Raw genomic sequence first — 20,000 nt, forward strand, 5'->3', positions numbered from 1 at the left:
ATTTATTTGTTTAAACCATCAACCATCTTGAACGGTCAACGATTTGCTGAGGAATTCCAGCTAAGCCTCGATATGACGCAGTTCCCCCTCGAACAGCACTGAGGCCAAACACAAAAGCAGCAGACTCCTAACTACGGAGAGCCTAATTCATTGAGCCTCGCCCTAAAGAAGTTAGTAACCACTGGCTCCATCCACAGAAAGTTTCAGTTCAGGAAATTAAAAGTCAGGTCAAGAAGGATTGGTTCACCTCTAAGACCGCAGCGCTTCCATTCCTTGAAAACACTAGAGGACTCAAGAATTCTTCAGCTTAGAAAAAAAAAACAGTTTTTCGCCTCAAGGTCATGTGCCACTTTGCGCTAACGGCGGTTCCGCTCTGAACAGCCGCGAACATATGAAGGATTTTGAGATATTCAGGTTCGCATTGAAATATATTGCGAGCTACAAATATTCATTCGATTACTAGACCTATTCGATAGATATATAGATATAGACACATACACGCGCACGCGCGCGTGTGTGTATGTGTGTGAGTGTGTGTGTGTGTGTGTGAAAGAAAGAGAGAGAGAGAACAGAGAGAGCGAGAGAGAGAGAGAGAGAGAGAGAGAGAGAGAGAGAGAGAGAGAGAGAGAGAGAGAGAGAGAGAGAGAGAGAGAGAGAGAGAGAGAGAGAGAGAGAGAGAGACGTGTGTGTGTGTGTGTGTGTGTGTTTTACTCTCCTCTCTCTCTCTTAATATATATATATATATATATTATATATATACATAAACATACATATATATACACACACACGCACATGCACACACACACACACACACACACACACACACACACACACACACACACACACACACACACACACACACACACACACACACACACACACACACACACACACACATATACTGATCAATTATAATTAACGTGACAATCTTCAGTTTTCTTGGCATGCAGATAACCTCAGCTGTTAAAACACCTCTGCGGCACACACATGTTCTGACATCACATTTCGTGAATGGGAGTAAACTGAATGTCGATTAGCAGCCCACTGATAGAACTGAAGGTCCTGACTAGTTGGTAACCTCTTCGCAGGGGTGGCGGGGGGAAGGGGGAGGGGAAGGAGAGGAGGCGAGGGAGGCGGGTAGGGAGGGAAAGGTGAAGGGGAAGGGGGGGGGGGGGGAAGGGAGAAGAGGGAGGTGGAAGGGGAGGGGAGGGAGAAGGGGGTTGGAAAGCTTCAAAGACTCGCTAGTTTCCTTTCAGCGAGCGCCGAGGTATGAGCGGGGACTGAATCAGTGAAGTTCGAATAGTTTAATCTCTCTTAAACGCATTTAAGGCTGTGTGATCGCTGTGATTTAAAAGCAGACAGGTTTGTGTTTTGCGGTTTATAAGTGACAGCGAATGATGATTGCGCTACAAAATACGGGTAAGAAAACGTGAAAAAGTGATTATGAAAAAACGATTATAATTCTTATTCTTCATGGAGATGTAAGGGGACAGCTAGAGTGTGTTAACAGGATTATTATCATAATTTTCAGAGGAAAAAAGTGCAATTGCTTCGCTCTCCCACAGAGAAAATCATCCAGCTGTCAGTGATCTAGTACCGAAAAGTAACTATATAGCATGAAAAAATCGATCGTATCATAAACGCAGAAGTATAAAAACAAACATGAATCTAACTTTAATAAACAACCATGCAACTAGAGATTAAACATCCTCAATCCTTAACATAAATGTCGCTACAAAGTCTAGAAAAACAAGTCTAGAAGAAAAGAAGGAAAACAGTTACGCGAACCACCGCCCATTCACAGTGGAGACATACGGTATGAAAATACCCCCCTCCCCCCTTCCCCCCTTCCTTACCGTGTACCGTTACAAGTGCTCGCCCATTAACGGTAGTCTGCCTCGCATCTCATTCTACTGTCACTTTTATTTCACCGCGTCTTTTTATCTGAGATTTCGCTCGTAAAACCTGAGCAGAGTGTTATGATATCGTAATCAACCTCACACGTAAAGCACTTTGTTGAACCGAAAGTCATGGCAGCTAGCGGGGGTATTGAAGCGTTCAGAGCCAAGTGCGTGAGGATTTCCAGGATTTAGGCAGTTATTATGAATATCATGGCAGTTCGGAAAGAGTGACTGGTGCGATGTGAAAGAGGAATAAGGATATTGAGGATGATTAACAAAAAAACATGACGTGCATAATTCGAACGAAGAAAAAGGAGAAAATCATATACAACATTGACATTTTCGGGGAGGAAAGCTTGTTTAATTTCATTAAGAAAACACTGAAATAGTCACATCAGAACAAGCTATTCAAATATATCTACATACTGAAGAAGAAAATCACAAAATAATGGCGCCCTGGAGAAGAGTCCCATTGCTATTAACCTGCGTGGTCTTCGCTTGTCTGGTGTTCAACCTGCCGTCCCGCCAATCAGTAGTCGTCAGGGAGGAAGTGGGCGTGGCCAGATCTGCACCCCGACAGAAAACCTTGACACACTTCGAGGCGCCCAAAACTCCTGAAATCGCGTCATCTCCGTCAGACGATGGTCTAACGGGTGTGGCTCCACCGCCCCCAGGAAATGGAGGTATTCCTTCGGATCTTGAAGGAGGGAATAAGCAAGAGCAGAAAAAGAAGGAACAGAAGGGGAAGAGAAGGAAAGTCGAAGAAAAGCCATTGAAGGTGCTCAATGGACTCCTTGGGCTTCCGCTTTTGAAGGATTACGTAAAAAATCTCAAGGAAGGATTGGATGAGTTATTCTACTCCATTAAGCCCGCGAGCCTTGGTGAGTATAAATATACACAAGGAAATACACATAAACTCAAACGTAAACACAAATACACATGCACACATACACGCGCCCGCACACACACACTGTAGCACCTACATCAGCACTCTTCCTGACTTTAGTTTCGATCCTCCAGGTGTCCAAGAAGTCGAGGACAAAAGATTAAGCAAGGTCAACGAAAGCAGATTCATAGAGGAGGAGATAGTGACGGATGTGGTGACCCGTGGTGACCCAGAAACAGGTCATTCGGAGCAACAGCGAAGGACATACACACTGTCGGGATGCGGGTGTGTGAGGGAGGCGGCCGAGAGGGTCGCTCCTGGTCATGTCATTCTGCGCAGGTCTGGTCAGATTTCCTTTAAGTTTAACATCGTCGTTGTAATTGCTTTCTTTTCATCTTCTGTAACTTTTATTCATCTCTTTGTCTCCATATTTGTAATGTCCTTCCATCGCCTTGCCACTTGTTAATACCAGAGCATTTTCATCTTCCTATTCTTCGTTTTCATCACTATTATTGTTGGCATTATCATTGCCGTCGTCATCGCCACTGCCATCATTATCACAGTGGTGGTGCTTTGGTTTGCGAAGTTCAAGCTTCGCCCGGGCCTTCTAGATATGGCCCGGCCTGTGTCAGCTTTTTACGGCTGTCTCATTGAGTTGTCTGACACTCGGTGCTTACCGTGGCGGCGGGATTGCCAGCAAGCGCTCCTGCCGCCATGGTGTAAGCATTTCGCATAGCCTCTTTACCAGCACGGCGGCTGTTGTGGGTGGTCCATGTCTCAGGAATTGTGTATGGTGACAATTTTCTAGGTAGTGGACTAGTGTGGCGTTCGGATCGCCGCAGTGCTTGCAGCACCATTCATCGCGTTCGATTGTTGGGATAATCTGCCATGCACAGTGGTAACCTAGGCGCATTCTGTGAAGAATGACTTCGGTACCTCTGTTCCTTACTTCAGAGAGTGCCATTGGTTCATAGCCTGTGGCGTCTGAGTACCAGCTGGCTGAGGGGGAGGTTCTCGTTTCCTCTCTGTGGAGCTGCCGTAGGAAGGTACGACCGACCAAGGCACACTTCTCCATAAGTAATTTTCAGGCTCGGTTTTATCGTTATGGGATTTGGGGGCATACCCCTGCCAGCGACGGCTAGTCTGTCAGCAAGCTCGTTCCCTCTGATGCCGATGTGGCTTGGGACCCAGTTGATGATAATTCTTCTACCCTGAGCAAGAATTCTCTGTGCCATTGTGAGAATCGTGGTCAGTAGGTAGATGTTGTCTGTGGGTGAGCTGTGCTGAAGACAGTCAATGGCTGCCCTGGAGTCTGTGTGTATGACCACGTGTCCTTCCCTTAGGGACGCGTGGCCTAGGGCTCCCATGATTGCAACTGCCTCTGCCTGTAGCGAGGAGGCGTTGTCTGTTACCCTCATGGATCGCGTGGCATCCCTAGCTGCAAAGCCGGCGCCTGCAGTGTGGCTCAAGGGATCGACCGATCCATCCGTGTAGTATGTTCTACTACCCGGAGGAGTGATGGCTGCAATGACCCTGTGGGCTTCTGCCTTTAGGCTAGGCATGGGGTATAGGCTCTTTTTCGTTGACAGGCTCATTATGTTGAACTCTATCAGGCTCAGTGCCCACGGCGGGGCTTCGGCAAAGTCGGGGTGGGGGGAGTCCATGCCCTTAGCAAGAAGCTGTTCTTTGAGCTGATGGCGTATCAACACCCTGGCTGTATGAGACAGCCAGGAGTTGTTTGCAACGAGCTCGTCGTCTTGTTCGAGGCATCTGACTAATTTTTGTCTTAGGCTTGTGTTCCTGGGAGCCTGGATGACATTTGACAGGAATTGTGTTGCCGTTAGATCGATTCGTGAGTCCAGGGGGAGAAGGTTTGCCTCCATCAGGAGGTTAAGGACCTTCGTCCACCTCAGGGCACCCAGAATGATCCTAGCAGCTTCATTTTGGACTGTTTCTAATTTGTCTGTGTGCTTTTTCTTTGCAGCAATTAGAGCGACTGAGGCATAGTCCACAATGGGCCGGACAGCATGTACATAGAATGATCTTAGTACTTTGTGTCTGGCCCCTATGCGTCTCCCAGTCATTGCTCTCATGACGGACAGTCTTGCTTTGGTTCGGTCAACCAGGTACTGGACCTCCTTATGGAAGGAGAGGGTCCGGTCTATCCTTACCCCAAGGTATAGGTAGTCCTTGACCCATTCTAATTCCACTCCCTGGATTTTCAGTCTTGTGCCTCGAACTCTCTGTCTCAGAGCCATAGCTTTGGATTTGGCAGCAGAGATCTTTAGTCCTGTCCTACAACACTCCTCTGACACGAGGTCCAGACAACGCTGGGCTTTATTCTGGCTGCGTGGTCCAGTGGAGGTGATAGCGAGATCGTCTGCATACGAGATGATCTGGCACCCCACTGGGAGGTTTATGTTGAGGATGCAGGACATTAAAGTGTTTAATAGGGCTGGACTGAGAACCCCACCTTGTGGCGTTCCATTTTCGAGCGGCATGTGCTGCGATAGGTGACCCTGGAATTTGACATTGGCAGTCCTGTTCCTGAAGTAGTCACCTATCCAAGCCAAGAGCTTTCCTCTGATTGCCTTCTGGATCAGGCTTTCCTGAATGGCAAGCGGACTTGCCAGTTCAAAAGCCTTCTCCAGGTCAAGGAATACCACCACAGCTGGGCCCTTGCTGATTGTGCTTAAGAGCGTGGCTATGCTGTGTGCTGTGCCCATGCCCCTTGTGAACCCGTGAAGGTGTTCGTGCGGGGGTCCCGTTTTCCATTGAAGTCGGTTTAGTACCATCCTCTCAGCCGTCTTGGCCAGGCAGCTGAGCAGAGAGATGGGGCGGTACTTCCCCGGCTCCTTTGGTTTTGGGACGGGAACTATGGTAGCCCTCTTCCAACTCTGGGGTAGAGTGGAAGTTTCCCAGGACTTGTTGATGAGTTGCAAGAGTGCACGCTCACCTGCTAGTCCTAGGTGGGAGATAATGGGGTACGAGATCCTATCAGAGCCCGGGGCTGTGTTGGAACTGGTTTTATAGGCTTTCCTTAGTTCAATCAGAGAAAAGATAACGTCTGAGTTATCGGGTTCGGCTGCCCTTTCTCTGATCTGAGCGTGTCTGTCTGGCTGTAGACGCTCTTGTCTTGCCCTCAGCTCGGCTGGCAGACTGTTGCTGCTCGTTCTCGCAGAGAACTCGTGCGCCAGTCTGTTAGCCTCTGCTTGAGGGTCGTGATATTATCACAGTAGACGTCATCATTGCTTTCATAATCGTCGTCGTCGTCTTCATCATCTTCATCATCATTGTTATCGATATCATCATCCTCGTCGAGGAACAATGTATATAATTTTTATTTAACTTCATTCGTTATTTACCTACATTCTTAACACAGACTCGAGGAGGACCGCTTGCTGGTGCGTCGTGTGCCGAGGGTCAGCACCTGCAATCAGTTTGCAACCGCGAGAGGCGCCGGGCAGAAGGTAAGGGATTCAGTGCCTGAAAGATAGAGTCGAGTAGCAACTATATACATATATTTACCTACATACATTAATTCATACATACATACGTACGTACATAGATACATACATTCATAATACATACATTCATTTATATATATATATACATTGTCAGGGTGTGTTTAGAATCAGAGCGGTCGGGTCAAAGAGGAGAGACATTTTCACAGGTTTTACTTCGAGGGCTGAATGCAGCTCTATGCAGGATGCAAAACAGACAGTCGGCAAAGGATCCAGTTCAACGAGCGAGGTCACAAGGCGGAGGGTAGTACAGCGCTCAGGGTCACGGGTCAACTACTGAAAATTACAATGAGGACCCTTTTTAGGAATCAGGTCGATGCCAATGCACGATCCGTGGTGGTGGTTTGGTTTGCGAAGTTCTAGCTTCGCCCGGGCCTTCTAAATATGGCCCGGCCGTGCACGTTCCCAACGATGTGTGTTGGCCAATCGAGGGTGACATAACACCGGGGAAGGTCCTCAGCGCGCCCAAGGTGACCCTAACATCCAAAATACCACACACACACACACACACACACACACAGGGTGGGGGGAGGGCACTACAGAGTATTATGTACTATTATAATGAAGCCACAGCCTGTATCTGTCGAATGATGGCAGAAATACCTTGATATGATTGTGCTAAACAAAATACCAGTAACATTTTTGCTGGTGATAATAACCGACTGAATAACAAAAACTCACGCTTACACTAAAAGTAAGGTTATAATGAAAATTAACAAACTTGCCTATCTTACTAATGACCACCAACATGCAAGAAATTACACTAAAAATATTATGAAAATAATGATAATGATGATAATCATATTGATAACAATAATGATAATAATAATAATAATGATAATAATAATAATAATGATAATAATAATAATAATGATAATAATAATAATAATGATAATAATAATAATAATGATAATAATAATAATGATGATGATAATAATAATAATAATAATAATTATAGTGATAATAATAAAATAATGACTAGTGTTAATGATGATAATGATAATAACAACAATAATAATGATAATAATAATAAAGATAATCATAATAATGATAATGATAATAATAATAATAATAATGGTAATAACAATGATGATGATGATAATAATAATAATAAGGAAAAAGTGACTGCGTGGGATAAGTTTACACTCCTGGTCCCTTGCACAGGTGGTGACGTACAGCTACTATGGCAACACCTCCGACCATCGCGTGTATGACAGGTACTTCTCGGAGATTCCCAGGCGGGCCAAGGAGGTTGCTCAGCGATATCCTGGTGAGTTTTTTTATTTTTTATAAAGTAATTGTATTGGTATGTATGTGAATATCTATATGTATGTATCTACACAAACAAACGCGCCGGTGTCTGTGTGTGTTTTTATATATGTATGTATGCACATAGACATGCCTACATTGCTATTGCATGTTAAAATAATCCCTACATAATAATAATAATAATAATAATGATAAAAATAATAATAACAATAATAATAATGATAATAGTAATAATAATGATAATAATAGTAATAGTAATAATAATAATAATAATAATAATAATAATAATAATAACAATAATAATGAATTAAATGCAACTCCCATTCCCAATAGCAAATGATTATAATAATGACACCATTGCAACTGAAAGTAAGAAATGAAAAACAATATAAACGAGCAACGCAATGCGTGCGTCTCTCCAGGTTGGGTGATGCGCGTGTACTACCAGCTCGAGCCGGGAGACGAGCGTGGGCGGAGCGAGCTATGCGCCGCCCACTGCGCCTTCCCGCACCTTGACCTGTGCGACGTGAATGACCTGCCTCCACCCTGGGGGGATCTCCAGGCATCGCAGCAGGTCAGGGAGAAAGACACTTCTTTAAAAAATGATTTTTATTTTATTTCAATGTTTGTTTGTTTTTCTTGTGATGCTTGATTTGGAAATTTAGTTTCGCTGAGCATTATTGGTTCTTGATTCGCTTAAATTCTAAAATGAATAAGCTTTCCATCTTTTTTTTCTTATCTTATTACTCTTTATCTTTTTTTTTTTTTTTTTTTTTTTTTAATTCTTTAATTCTTAATTCTCTCCTTCCGAACGCACTTCTCCAGGTAGGAACATTATGGCGATTCGTAACCTTCGCTGACCCGCTGGTAGACGTGGTCTTGTCACGTGACCTGGACTCGTACATCCTGCCGCGGGAGGAGGAGGCCGTGAGGGACTGGCTGGCCTCCCCCCTCCCCTTCCACCTCATGAGGGACCACCCGTCGCATAATGGATATATACTTGCGGGTGAGAGAGGAAATGGGGGAAGAGGAGGAAAAGAGAGGAGATTGAGGAAGAGGAGGAAAAGGGAGAAAAGGAGAGGAAATAGAGGAAGAGGAGGAAAAGGGAGAAAAAGAGAGGAAATAGAGGAAGAGGAGGAAAAGAGAAGAAAATGAGGAAATTGAGGAAATTAGAGGAAATGGAGGAAGAAGAGGAAAAGAGAGGAAAAGGAGAAAAATAGAGGAAATGGAGGAAGAGGAGGAAAAGAGGAAAGAGAGAAAGAAGGGGGATAAAGGAAGGAGAAAGGTGATGGGGAAAAAAAGAGGGAGAGGGATGAGGAGGAGGGGGTAGTTGGGAGAGGAAAGAGAGAGAGAAAAGGAGGGAGGGGGAAGGATCATAAGGGATAGGAAAAGGAGGAAGAGGGAAGGAGAAGGAAAAAAAAAAGAAAAAGAAAGACAGAACAAGAGAGAGGGAGAGTATAGAGTAAAATATAGTGTGAGAGAAGGGAAAGGAGATGAGGAAGATAGATAGACAGACAGAATAGGTAGAGAGAGAAAGAGGGAGACTGTTGGCTGTGTCTGCAACCTAAATTACACTTGTAGATTGCATATGCCGTCAGTCATATGCTGGGCTGTTTCCTTATCATTACAGTAACCAGATGCAGATAACAGGATTGACCCACTAAGGTTAGATCAAGCTAAGAAACGAAATCTTAGATATGTTATACTTAATAAAATTTCAGATAAGAAGGGAATAAGTTGACATTGAGCATATAGTAGTGAAATAAAGCATACTAATCCTATATTCCATTTGTGAAACGATCACGGTACCAGCATCATAGACAAACGGATAAGTGATAATTATCTATAAATAAATTCATATAATATATAGATATATAGACGCACAGTCAGTAATAGTGATAACTCTCTGATAAATAAGTTATTATAAGCAAAGATAAAATACATTGTAACCCACACGCGGAACATGGAAATAAACATTGACGATCGGCAGGTTTATGGGGCGCCAGGCTTTCCCACGCACGAGCTCTCGCTTATGACGCCGCGGCTGTGATGGTCTCGCAGCCCTATAGCGACATCTGGGACTACGACCAGAGGCTGTTGAGGCGCGTGCTGTGGCCCAAGATCAAGGAGGACACGGTGAGAGAGAGAGAGAGAGAGAGAGAGAGGGAGAGAGGCTTTAATGGATTACAGATATTTGTATGCACACCGGTTTCCTTACGCAGATCTCTTCATATCTTTGTACCTCGAGCAGTAATTTTAATTTTGCTGTTCATCTTCCTTAGTGTTAATGTTTATTATATGAATCACGCACAGTAGTCAGGACATCGAAGGATAAGCCTGACACACGAGAACAAATGTACTATGATTGGGTCAAATCAAATGAAGAGAGAGAGAGAGAGAGAGAGAGAGAGAGATGTATGCATATACAATACGTAGCCTACATGTGTTTATATTCAGCCACAATAATGTTCACGTCCCCCCCTCTCCTCTCAGATGAGCCACGACAGTTACACTTGCCGCGCGAAGGAATTTCGTGGTCGGCGCCAAAACCCGCGGCCCTTCCCGACGCGGCGCGACGGCAGGAACTACACAGGCTTCGGAAGGACCAAGATGAGCGTGGCGGAGAGCTTGCCGCCCTGCCCCGTTCCCTGCAGGCCACTCAGCCATAGGGACTGGACTTTTTGCTAACCCCAGGAAGACTTCTTCATCTGTATATAAAAGATGTCTTTCTGCTCCATATTTCTTTCTTAATGGCATGAATCAGCTAACTTGATACGCAAACACACATTTGTGTATGTGTGTGTGCGCGCGCGCGTGCACTATGTATATATGTATATATGTGTGTATGCATGTTTGTGTAATATATGTATAAGTATTATATGTACACACACACACACACACACGTGTGTGTGTGTGTGTGTGTATGTATGTCTGCATGTGTATATATATCTTATTTATTTATCTATTTACAGTACACATGTTTTCTTATCCATAACTTTGTTTTTCTTGTACTATAGAACATCTCTTATGCCTGTATTACTGACAACTATTGCGTTACCAACTTTTACTTGTAATTCATGTGTAAATGGTTACGGGTTAACATTGTGGTATGTGATAATACAGGGATTGTTATTTATATGTGAACTGTGTAATGGCAATTCCAATAACTTACAAAGGTGTTAGGGCATATAACCAAACATCTTCAATAAAATTAGAATTTAAAAAATGCATTTCTCTGTTTGGGACGGTGGTGGCATATACACACACAATTGTGCATGCCTTGCTTATTGATAGCCAAATTGTAAATATTCTTGTATGATACTAAGTAATCTATCCTTATATATATATGTGTGTGTGTGTGTGTGTGTGTGTGTGTGTGTGTGTGTGTGTGTGTGTGTGTGTGTGTGTGTGTGTGTGTGTGTGTGTACAGTAACGTTAACTAACCTATCCCCACACACTATAAACGTCAGTTATTATTATTATTATTATTATTATTATTATTATTGTTATTATTACTATTATTATTATATTATTATTTGATATTATGTACCTCAAAAGCACTTACTTAGTGCAGCTTTTCATGAGCAATGAAATAGCCGTATTTGGTCTAATTGCTTCTGCTAAACTACTGCCTTATTCCTGCACCTAATTTTGATCACGCTTACATCTTAGTTTCATCTCTCACATCCATTTATATCTATTACTTATTATTCTATACTACATAAACAAAGGCTTCAGGAAATCTCGTTCCAGCTGTTTAATGTATAATCAGAAAAAAATATCGTTACCTTTACTTGTGGTCAATGACTAGCTGAGCGCTTCTCTCTGTTAACAACTAATTACTGTGCTAACTTCCTAGCTTCGCTGTTCCACACCAGTTCGTCGATTTTTCATATTAGTTTACGCATAGGGTAATGATTATTATTTTTTTTTCCTGGCTGTATACTCGCTAAAAAAAAACATCTTTACTCTTTCTGACTTAACAATATTATACGACGACGATAACGGTTAGAAAAGGTGCTGTGAGCTCGACCTGATATTGATATCCCCGAGAGGGGCGTCGTTTAGAAGAGGGGGGCAATTTTAAAAAATTTCTACGAATTACATCTATACAGATCTGGTTATAGCTTAAAATACCACTAGAATAATTTTTTCCCCTAAATTGTGTTGCCGTAATCACACCTTTACGACACTTGTGTGGACAGGGATGTTTAATCCTGGACCAGGTAAAATGGATCCGGATCGGTGAAGAACATGGCCCTCACCGATGGTAGAAACATCTCGTCCAGGATTTCCTCATAGGCAAACCCCGTAAATCTGCCAAGCCCCATATTCGTCGGCTCCCCGACACCGCTGCCGTGCATCCACTCCAACTGCCCAACGATTTCTGAATCTGAGTGCTGCAGCCAGCGGAACAGCAAGGGTTCGCATCCCTTGCAGTAGTTATGGATTGTTAAAAAAATAATAATGAGAGTAAATAACTAAGAAGAAAATGGCCCACAGTAAGGGGACATGGCAACTAACTACCTACCGTGTTGCGAGTTGTGAGTATCAAATGGTTTTCATTAACTCATGATATTCATGCAATTTAATGCAAGCTTCCTATTTAACTTTCATAGAGCACATTGAATTGTAGTTTTGTATGACATTTACTTGATAATCTTCCACCGTCGTGCACATAGGGTGCCCACTTCTAGCCTTGTCTCTGGTGGAGCTAGTTGCTTGGTGTCGCTGGATCCACAAGCGACACGATTGGCTTCGTAATAACTAATCTCGATGTTTCGGAACTTGATAGTCCCTTAGAGTAAAGCGTAAATATGACACTACAAATGGTATAAGAGGTCTCCATTGCAAATGGTGGCATGGTACGAGGAACTTGCAATATCAACTCCGAAACAATATTCGAACACATAATGAAACTCCATCTGTTCCGAGATTTGAAAACAACAAGAACTAACATATCCGGATCAACTCCTAGTGATCGTTTCAACTTCATCTACTCCCGAGTAATGATACTTTTTTTTTTTTACCGACTTTGCATATAGCACTCGGCTATCGAGTGGAAAGGGACAGAGCTCAGTGACCCTTGATCAAATGTTTTGATAACGAGCAGTTAAAGGAAGGAGCGGTACCAGTGTACCTACAACTGCATATTATCGTCACAGGCAAAGGCGTGTACTGCACGCTAATGGCACAGAACTTGATAGGAAAATAACACCATAATCTGATACCTTTTTCTTATTAAGAAGAGAGAGTATTGGTATTTTGGACGCATTATATTTCTGCCAAGATCACTTCGAAATAAACCTGAAGTGGTAAGTATACATGAAAAAGCGAATAATCAAGATAATGAAATAGACCTATCTAGCAATAACAATTATATAACAACCACTCGATACCGCTTGTATATTACTTAGGAGATACGTTATATATACAGTGATTGCCACTGCAAGAATGGAAAATGGAAGCAATAACTGCAACAAGACTCACCCATCACAGCTACAAATAAGGGAACGGATCTTACGCAGGATAAAAAGGGGTATTCCTTTACACTTCTCTTCTTCACAAGGGAAGCCCCTTGTGAAGTTCTATAAAGGTGTTATGAAGCTTGAAAAAACAGGTAATACTTTAAATAAGAGCAAAGTAAACAAGCGACTTACTCACGTGAATGAAATACACAGTGAATTCTAAAATTACCAAATAATAGTGGCCCATTAACTGATGAGCAAGGCCTCAAGCATTAGATTATTTAGCTTTTACATAACTTACATTCTATATGCTCACACACACATACATACATAAATATGTATGTGTATGTCTCTCTCTCTCTCTCTCTCTCTATCTCTCTCTCTCTCTCTCTCTCTCTCTCTCTCTCTCTCTATATATATATATATATATATATATATATATATATATCATTCATCAGTCAGGACTTTGGCCTCTCTCAATTCATTACTGAGAGGTTATTTGTCAGCCAAATCAATCAGCCCTTGCCTGATTGAATGCCTTCCTTATAAACCGCGGTTCAGTGGTTTCTCACTTGTTCCACGGTGGTGATTTTCCTAATGACACTTCTCTAGGCGATATGTCGTTTTCTCGCCGTGACAATGGGCTCATATCTTTAGTCAGAGCGCAGGCACTTTACAACTGCCGCGGCGGGGAATTGAACTCGGGACCACGAGGGTCGGAGTTCAATATTTTAACCACAGGACCATCGTGGCAGTCACATTAATTTATATTTGCATATGTATATGTACACACACACACATTTATATATATATAAATATATATATACATGTTATATAAAAAAAACACATTGTAAAATCTAGATTTAATTGAAAATGAGACTACAGTTTCGGAATCCACCTGGATTCCATCTTCAGGTGGATTCCGGAACTGTAGTCTCATTTTCAATTAAATCTAGTTTTTACAGTGTGGGTTTTTTATACCATAGTATCAACACGGTAGTGTGTTTTCTCCTTTCATATATACATGTGTATGTATATATATATATATATATACAGTATGTATATATATGTATATATGTATATATGTATATATATATATATAAAAGGACGTTGGACGTTTCATCAGATATCACTATGACAGAGGCTGGTTTTGGTGCAGCTAACTAAAAGGGGTCTTAGCTTTCGGGGTTATTTACACATCAGGGAAGGTGGATGCGAGATCACATCTCCCCGGGAGTCAAGAGCGTGGTAGTGGCGAGCTAGACCGACCCTGTGTGTCTTCTTCATCTTTGTGCTCCCATCCCCCCCTCTCCTCTACTTCTTCTTTATGATTTGCGAAATTCTAGCTTCGCCCGGGCCTTCTAAATATGGCCCGGCCTGTGTACCGCTCCTCTACCTAATGCCTGCCCTTTTATTCGGCGGCTCCCCTCGAGGCAGGTGCTTGCTTCCGCCCGCCGAAGAATCAGAAGCGAAAGCAGAGCCGACACCTGCGTCCGGTTCAGGGAGGAACTCCCTGGAATTCCAACATGAAGGGGCAGCCACCGGGGACAGATGTGTGAAGCGCCACCGTCTGGCCTTGGTGGACATTATTTACACACACACACACACACACACACACACACACACACACACACACACACACACACACACACACACACATACACACACATATATATACGTGTGTGTGTGTGTGTGTTGTGCGTAAGTCGGAAACAAAATCAAATTTAGGTATTTGATATTAAACGTCAAATATTGATCGCTTATTTTGATTTTGCCTTACTTAGGATTTTGTGAATTTATCTATTAGTAGAAACAAATACACACAGATAAGGGACAGTCTTTTTTTTTCATCGTTTTGTTTGCATTTCACAATATCTGCCGTTTATTCGATTATTTATTACATTTACAATTTTAATCGGACTTGGTTTCTGGCTATACATTCTTTTATTATCATTATTCAAAATTTCTTTATTTATTTCTTTAAGTCATATATAAATTCAGTCGATAGTTTAGGCTGTATTTCTCGTGTTGTGAAGAAAAGCAGTTGCTAGATTAGGACTTTCTCAAAAATATTAATACATTTAGTGATTTTAAGAACTGGGCGTATTTGATGAATAGTGGCGGAGAGGCGAAGTTAGCATCTTAAAATTTGCCTAAGTAGCAGAAGGCAAGCAAGATACCTATAAGACTAAAAGTACCTTAAATGTAATACTAATTTTCTTTTAAAAGAATCGATTTTGGAGATATCTTTATGGGTAAAAATGACCTCTCAAATTAAGGTGAATTCACGAAGCTCGAGATATATGCTAAAAGTCACAAAAGTAATATTTTTGCTTGCAATTCCAAGTATACTTTTTCAGCTTCCAAATCTACCAATAAAATATTATGCAACGAAGGAATGTGTACTTTCCGTGATAAAGTCAATTATTTTACAATACGATGAGATTTACGTAGTAATTATACAAAGAAAACTAAAATGATCACGATTTTCAGGATTACACTCAAAATATCTGAGAAAGAACTTCAATATGAAGATTAAAATGTATAGTGTAACCCCCCCCCCCCCCCCCCCCCCCGAAGAAGTACTCTAGACTTATAGGAAAAGACGTTATCTATATTGCACTTTAAAAACTCAAATTCATTAGACTCAAAAAAGAAAGAAAGAAAGAAAGAAAGAAAAAAAAAAAAAAAAATCAAGGTCAATACACGATTTTGAAGGGTAACTGTAAGCACCCGAAAAGGATAGGCTTAGCAACAGAAGGCAACTGTTATCAACTAAAACATACGTTAAATTCTTAGAAAAAAAAATAGTCGACTTAATAATAATTCATAAAGAAAACTGATAGTTAAATCAAATGTTGAGGCAAGTTTTGACAACAATCTTACAAGAAAAAAGTTCTCAATAGTATATGCTTCACACATTGCTCAATTTTTTTTTTTTTTCAGTCGTTTTGGGCGGAAGACAGTCTCCCTAAATAACATTTTACCCTTTTACTTAAGGGCAAGACCACCATTAATCCAAAACTTAAAAGAAAATTCGCACGAGTGTATATTAATACAAAACCTAAAAGAGAGTTCGCACAAGAGCACCATCGGTACAAAACCTAAAAGAAAGTTCTCACAGGAGCATTATCAATATAAACCTATACGAGTGTTCTCACAAGTGCACCGTTAATACAAAACCTAAAAGAAAATTCGCACAAGAACGGAATTGATATAAAACCTAAAAGGAAATTCGCACAAGGGGACCATTAATACAAAACCTGAAAGAGTTAATGCAAATTCTAAAATAGAGTTCGCGGTAATACAATACTTAAAAGAGAATTGGCATAAGAGCACCATTAATACAAACCCTAAAAGAGATTTCGCATTAATACCCAGAAAGAGAGCTAAAGGAGACTTCGCATTAATACAAAACCTAAAAGAACGCCCTTAGCCGAACGCCTCCGGATTCAAACATCTGCCTGGATCCTCGAAGCAGCACGAGAGAGGCAGCACATGTACAGCAGCGAACACGTCTCCCTCACCGACTCCATTTCAATCAGTGAAATATGATTCAAAAAAGAGCTGCAGGTCAGTAATTACGGGATTTTAGTCAGGTTGTTAAGTGGATTGGGTCAATATGTAGTACAAGGTAGTGGCAGAGTAAGGTAATAAAACCTATATGAAATGATAGAACAATATAAATCAAGGCAAAGTTCTTCTATGGCAATATACGTGCAAATGCTTCCCAAGGGTGCTATACGTAAAAGAAAAGAGAAGATCCCCCATGGTCAATATGAAGGACAGGGAAGTGGGTTACTTTCGAAATAATTTTGATATTTTTCTGCATGAAATCCACTGTTTTTTTTTAACGATTCTAGCCATTGTTCCTTGTGCAAGTGAATCGTTCAGGAGATATGATCACCGTCTCCAACGACAATCTTGATTTGAAAGTCCCGATAGCAGGGGAGGCATGAAGTATATCAGGGAAATCATGGAGTAAAACAGGACCCCCGTGGTTGCTGAACAAAATGCCCTAACCCAACATCCAACCAAACCTAACACCGTGGTAGTACATGTGCCTAGACCGCCATAGTAATATATACGTCTACCAGGGGGCTATGCCCCCTGGACCCCCGTGGCAGTATATGCGTATAGAATTCACCCTCGCAATGTAAACAAGATGAGCGACTTAGCCTAAATTGGGGAATCTTCTCTTTTCTTTGGAAGCATTTGCACACATATTGCCATAGAAGAACTTTGTTTGGGTTTGTATTGTTCTGTCATTTCATGTAGGTTTTATTACCCAACTCTGCCACTACCTTATACTACATATTGTCCATTTTTTCCTCCCAGGTGACTCCGAAGAACACGTATTAAATTTTTTTCAGTCAGATAGGGAGGGATGAGGAGTTGTTGTGAATTTGCACTGCTGGGGATGTGCCCCCAAAAACCCATATTTCAGGAATGGTGTGGCATCATGACCCAGTGAAGGTGTTGGTAAAATCCAGTGCAGCTCAAATTATTAGGCAGGTTAATGTTACCCGAGATCTACACATAGACCAGTCTGCAGAGTATGGCAGATATTTTTGTCCCAAAGCTCCTATACACCAGTAGTTTTGCTTCAATAAGCCTGGGTTCTGATGACAACAGGGACACAACAAGACATTAAATGCTGCGTTGCTCATATTATATAGCCATTATATAACCGATATAGGAGAATCGCATTGTATACTAATATAACAATTATATCACCTACCAAACATATTAACACAGCAAACATCTTTATTTGTTGTTAAAGGTCGACTATCACATCACAAACGATGTCACAAGGACACAAATAATCAAATAAAGCGGGCATAGAAAAGCCAGACTTTCTGACCCTAAAGAAGAGCACTGAATTGTTCAAGATCCTAATTGTCACTGTCTTAGGGGTCATATGGCCATGAGGTTTGGCTTTAACAATGCCATGGTGACATGTTCATTAACACAGATCATTTCAAACTCTCCAGTACTTGTATAGTGTCTATATTTGAATGACCCAGACTAATTGAAAGAAGAAAAGTGTAAAGGAATACCCCTTTGCATTAGTGAAATGTCGAATCAAAGCAAATTCGCCAGTGCACACCAGCACACCAGAATGTCTAGTGGTGCACACTGGCACCCTGAGCATTTTACCTTTGCACACCAGAGATCTTGTCAAAAAGTGCCATACTCTGCCGACTGGCACACAGAGATAGAGGGAAATGGATACTTCCATCTTATAGAGCATGAAAAATAGAGTAAGAAGCAACACAGGTACTTCTGCAGCAGCCTCATGTTTACTGGGAAATATTGCCATGACTGGGTGTGCTCTTCAAGCATTGCTGGGGGGCTCTGCCCTATAACACCCTCCAGGAAATGTCTTCTCCTCAGTATGTACAGCAAGATATAACAGAAACTCAGGAGCACTAAGTGGCCTTCAGTGAGACTGTGAGCTGCTCTCCATGAACTTTTTCATTTATTTGTGTCATTACTGCTGCTTATTTCTTGTAATGATGACTGTAAATTTTTCTCTTGAACATGAATACCATCTTCAATTTACCCTAGCTTAGTGCATACTTACAGGAAAAATAAACAGTGATGGATTTTAAGATCTAGATATATTCTAAAAAATACCCCAGATGAGAGGCACGATAAATCTCATTTTTTATTATTTAAAGTAGGTAGCAGTAAGATTCAGTTTTAGTGTTTGACAATCAAGTTTTCATCCAAATAAGTTATGGAATTGTAATTTGAGGAAAACTGAGACACTTTTCATATATTGCATTTCTTGTGCAAATTGAAAATAGAGAAAATCCATAACAAGAGAAGGTCAACTAATCTTTATCTAAGTCACTCATCATGCTTACATGAGTGACTTAGGACATTTTGTAATTATCAATTACCTATATTTATGTATTTAATGTATTTTTATATTGTTATATGTCTTTAATATTTTTAATAGTTATTGATATATATAATGCTTATGATAATCTTCTGTGCACATGTGTTTTCATGACCAGGATTTTTGACAGTGCTGGGAAACTCCATTCCTTGACAAGCACAAGAGAGAGTTTACAGTGTTACATTGATTCTGGGTCATTTTTAAAACAATATGGTGGCTCTGCAGAAGAAATAGACACTAGTAGCCATCACAATTTGATATCTGAGCCTATTAAGTGTCATATCTATATGACAAAAAAAGTGATTCAAAACCAAACAATGCAGACAGTCAACAGAAGCGAAGAAAAAATTAGCTTTTGGTTCTGTATTGCTCTGTGGTTTTCAGCAAAGGAAATTACTCGCAGAACAAAGGTATTATTCTGTAATTTGTTCCAAGAAGAACCTTAAGTTTCCTTTTGCTGCATTGAAATTGTATCTCCCATCTGCTTTGGGCCTGATTGTCATATTTAAAATAATGATTAAACAGAATGTACAATAGTAGGGGGTCTCAAAGTGATCAATATCCACCCCCAGCTGCCAATGGGTCACTGAATAGCTAGGGGGTTGAAAGGGGGTCGGTGAATGATTACTGGGGATTAGAGGGACCATTCATGCCTCCTATTTTGAATTCTCGATAAAGATTTGTAAAAATCTGAAGAATATCAGACACCGTTGGAAAAGGAAAGAATAATAATTTCTTAGATTCAAATAGTAGGTCAGAATTTCAGTAAATCTAAAGAAATTTTTGAAACTGGCAACACTACCTTCTACCAAACCTCCCCCCTCATCATCTCTCGCAGCTCTACTATCCGTACAGGATATATTCCTGTCTGCGTCCCGTACTGGGGAAGCGAGTGTATCCCCCACCCCATCCCTGTCTCTCTCGGATAAAGGGGAGCCAGTAGTTCAGTGCACTCTCGGCTCGCGTAAGTGTTATCCATGAACTGATTATGTGACTTGAAGTTGAATTAAAAGCTACGGGATCGATAGAAAATAAGAAACTCCA

At 41.3% G+C, this 20,000-nt stretch overlaps 2 protein-coding genes across 3 annotated transcripts in view; both read left to right on the plus strand.

Annotated features, from left to right (window-relative positions):
• The first annotated feature begins 1,786 nt into the window (after positions 1 to 1,786).
• Positions 1,787 to 10,738, plus strand: LOC125031301. The gene is made up of 8 exons (XM_047621975.1): positions 1,787 to 2,782; positions 2,922 to 3,126; positions 6,170 to 6,257; positions 7,476 to 7,581; positions 8,003 to 8,154; positions 8,406 to 8,586; positions 9,571 to 9,716; positions 10,074 to 10,738. The coding sequence occupies exons 1-8, from the start codon at positions 2,350 to 2,352 to the stop codon at positions 10,266 to 10,268; spliced, it is 1,506 nt and encodes a 501-aa protein (XP_047477931.1). The 5' UTR covers positions 1,787 to 2,349; the 3' UTR covers positions 10,269 to 10,738.
• Positions 10,739 to 16,499: 5,761 nt separating this feature from the next.
• Positions 16,500 to 20,000, plus strand: part of LOC125031246 (DNA ligase 1-like) — a 13,714-nt gene continuing 10,213 nt past the window's right edge. The window contains exons 1-2 of one of the 2 annotated variants that reach the window (XM_047621891.1): positions 16,515 to 16,621; positions 19,795 to 19,920. In XM_047621891.1, the coding sequence (XP_047477847.1) occupies positions 16,600 to 16,621; positions 19,795 to 19,920 (148 nt within the window). In that variant the 5' untranslated portion in view covers positions 16,515 to 16,599. Of the gene's footprint in view, positions 16,622 to 19,794; positions 19,921 to 20,000 lie in introns of both variants that reach the window. The other variant, XM_047621892.1, reaches the window with a different exon arrangement.

Source organism: Penaeus chinensis, chromosome 12 (genome assembly GCF_019202785.1).
Source record: "Penaeus chinensis breed Huanghai No. 1 chromosome 12, ASM1920278v2, whole genome shotgun sequence".
Lineage (NCBI taxonomy): Eukaryota > Metazoa > Arthropoda > Malacostraca > Decapoda > Penaeidae > Penaeus > Penaeus chinensis.

Bases quoted from the DNA above. Each gene is read 5' to 3' on its own strand.
- LOC125031301 (XM_047621975.1), top strand. From the start codon at position 2,350: ATGGCGCCCTGGAGAAGAGTCCCATTGCTATTAACCTGCGTGGTCTTC. The intron at 3,127-6,169 runs GTCTGGTCAGAT...TTCTTAACACAG, and splicing joins GGTCATGTCATTCTGCGCAG to ACTCGAGGAGGACCGCTTGC. The intron at 6,258-7,475 runs GTAAGGGATTCA...TCCCTTGCACAG, and splicing joins CGAGAGGCGCCGGGCAGAAG to GTGGTGACGTACAGCTACTA.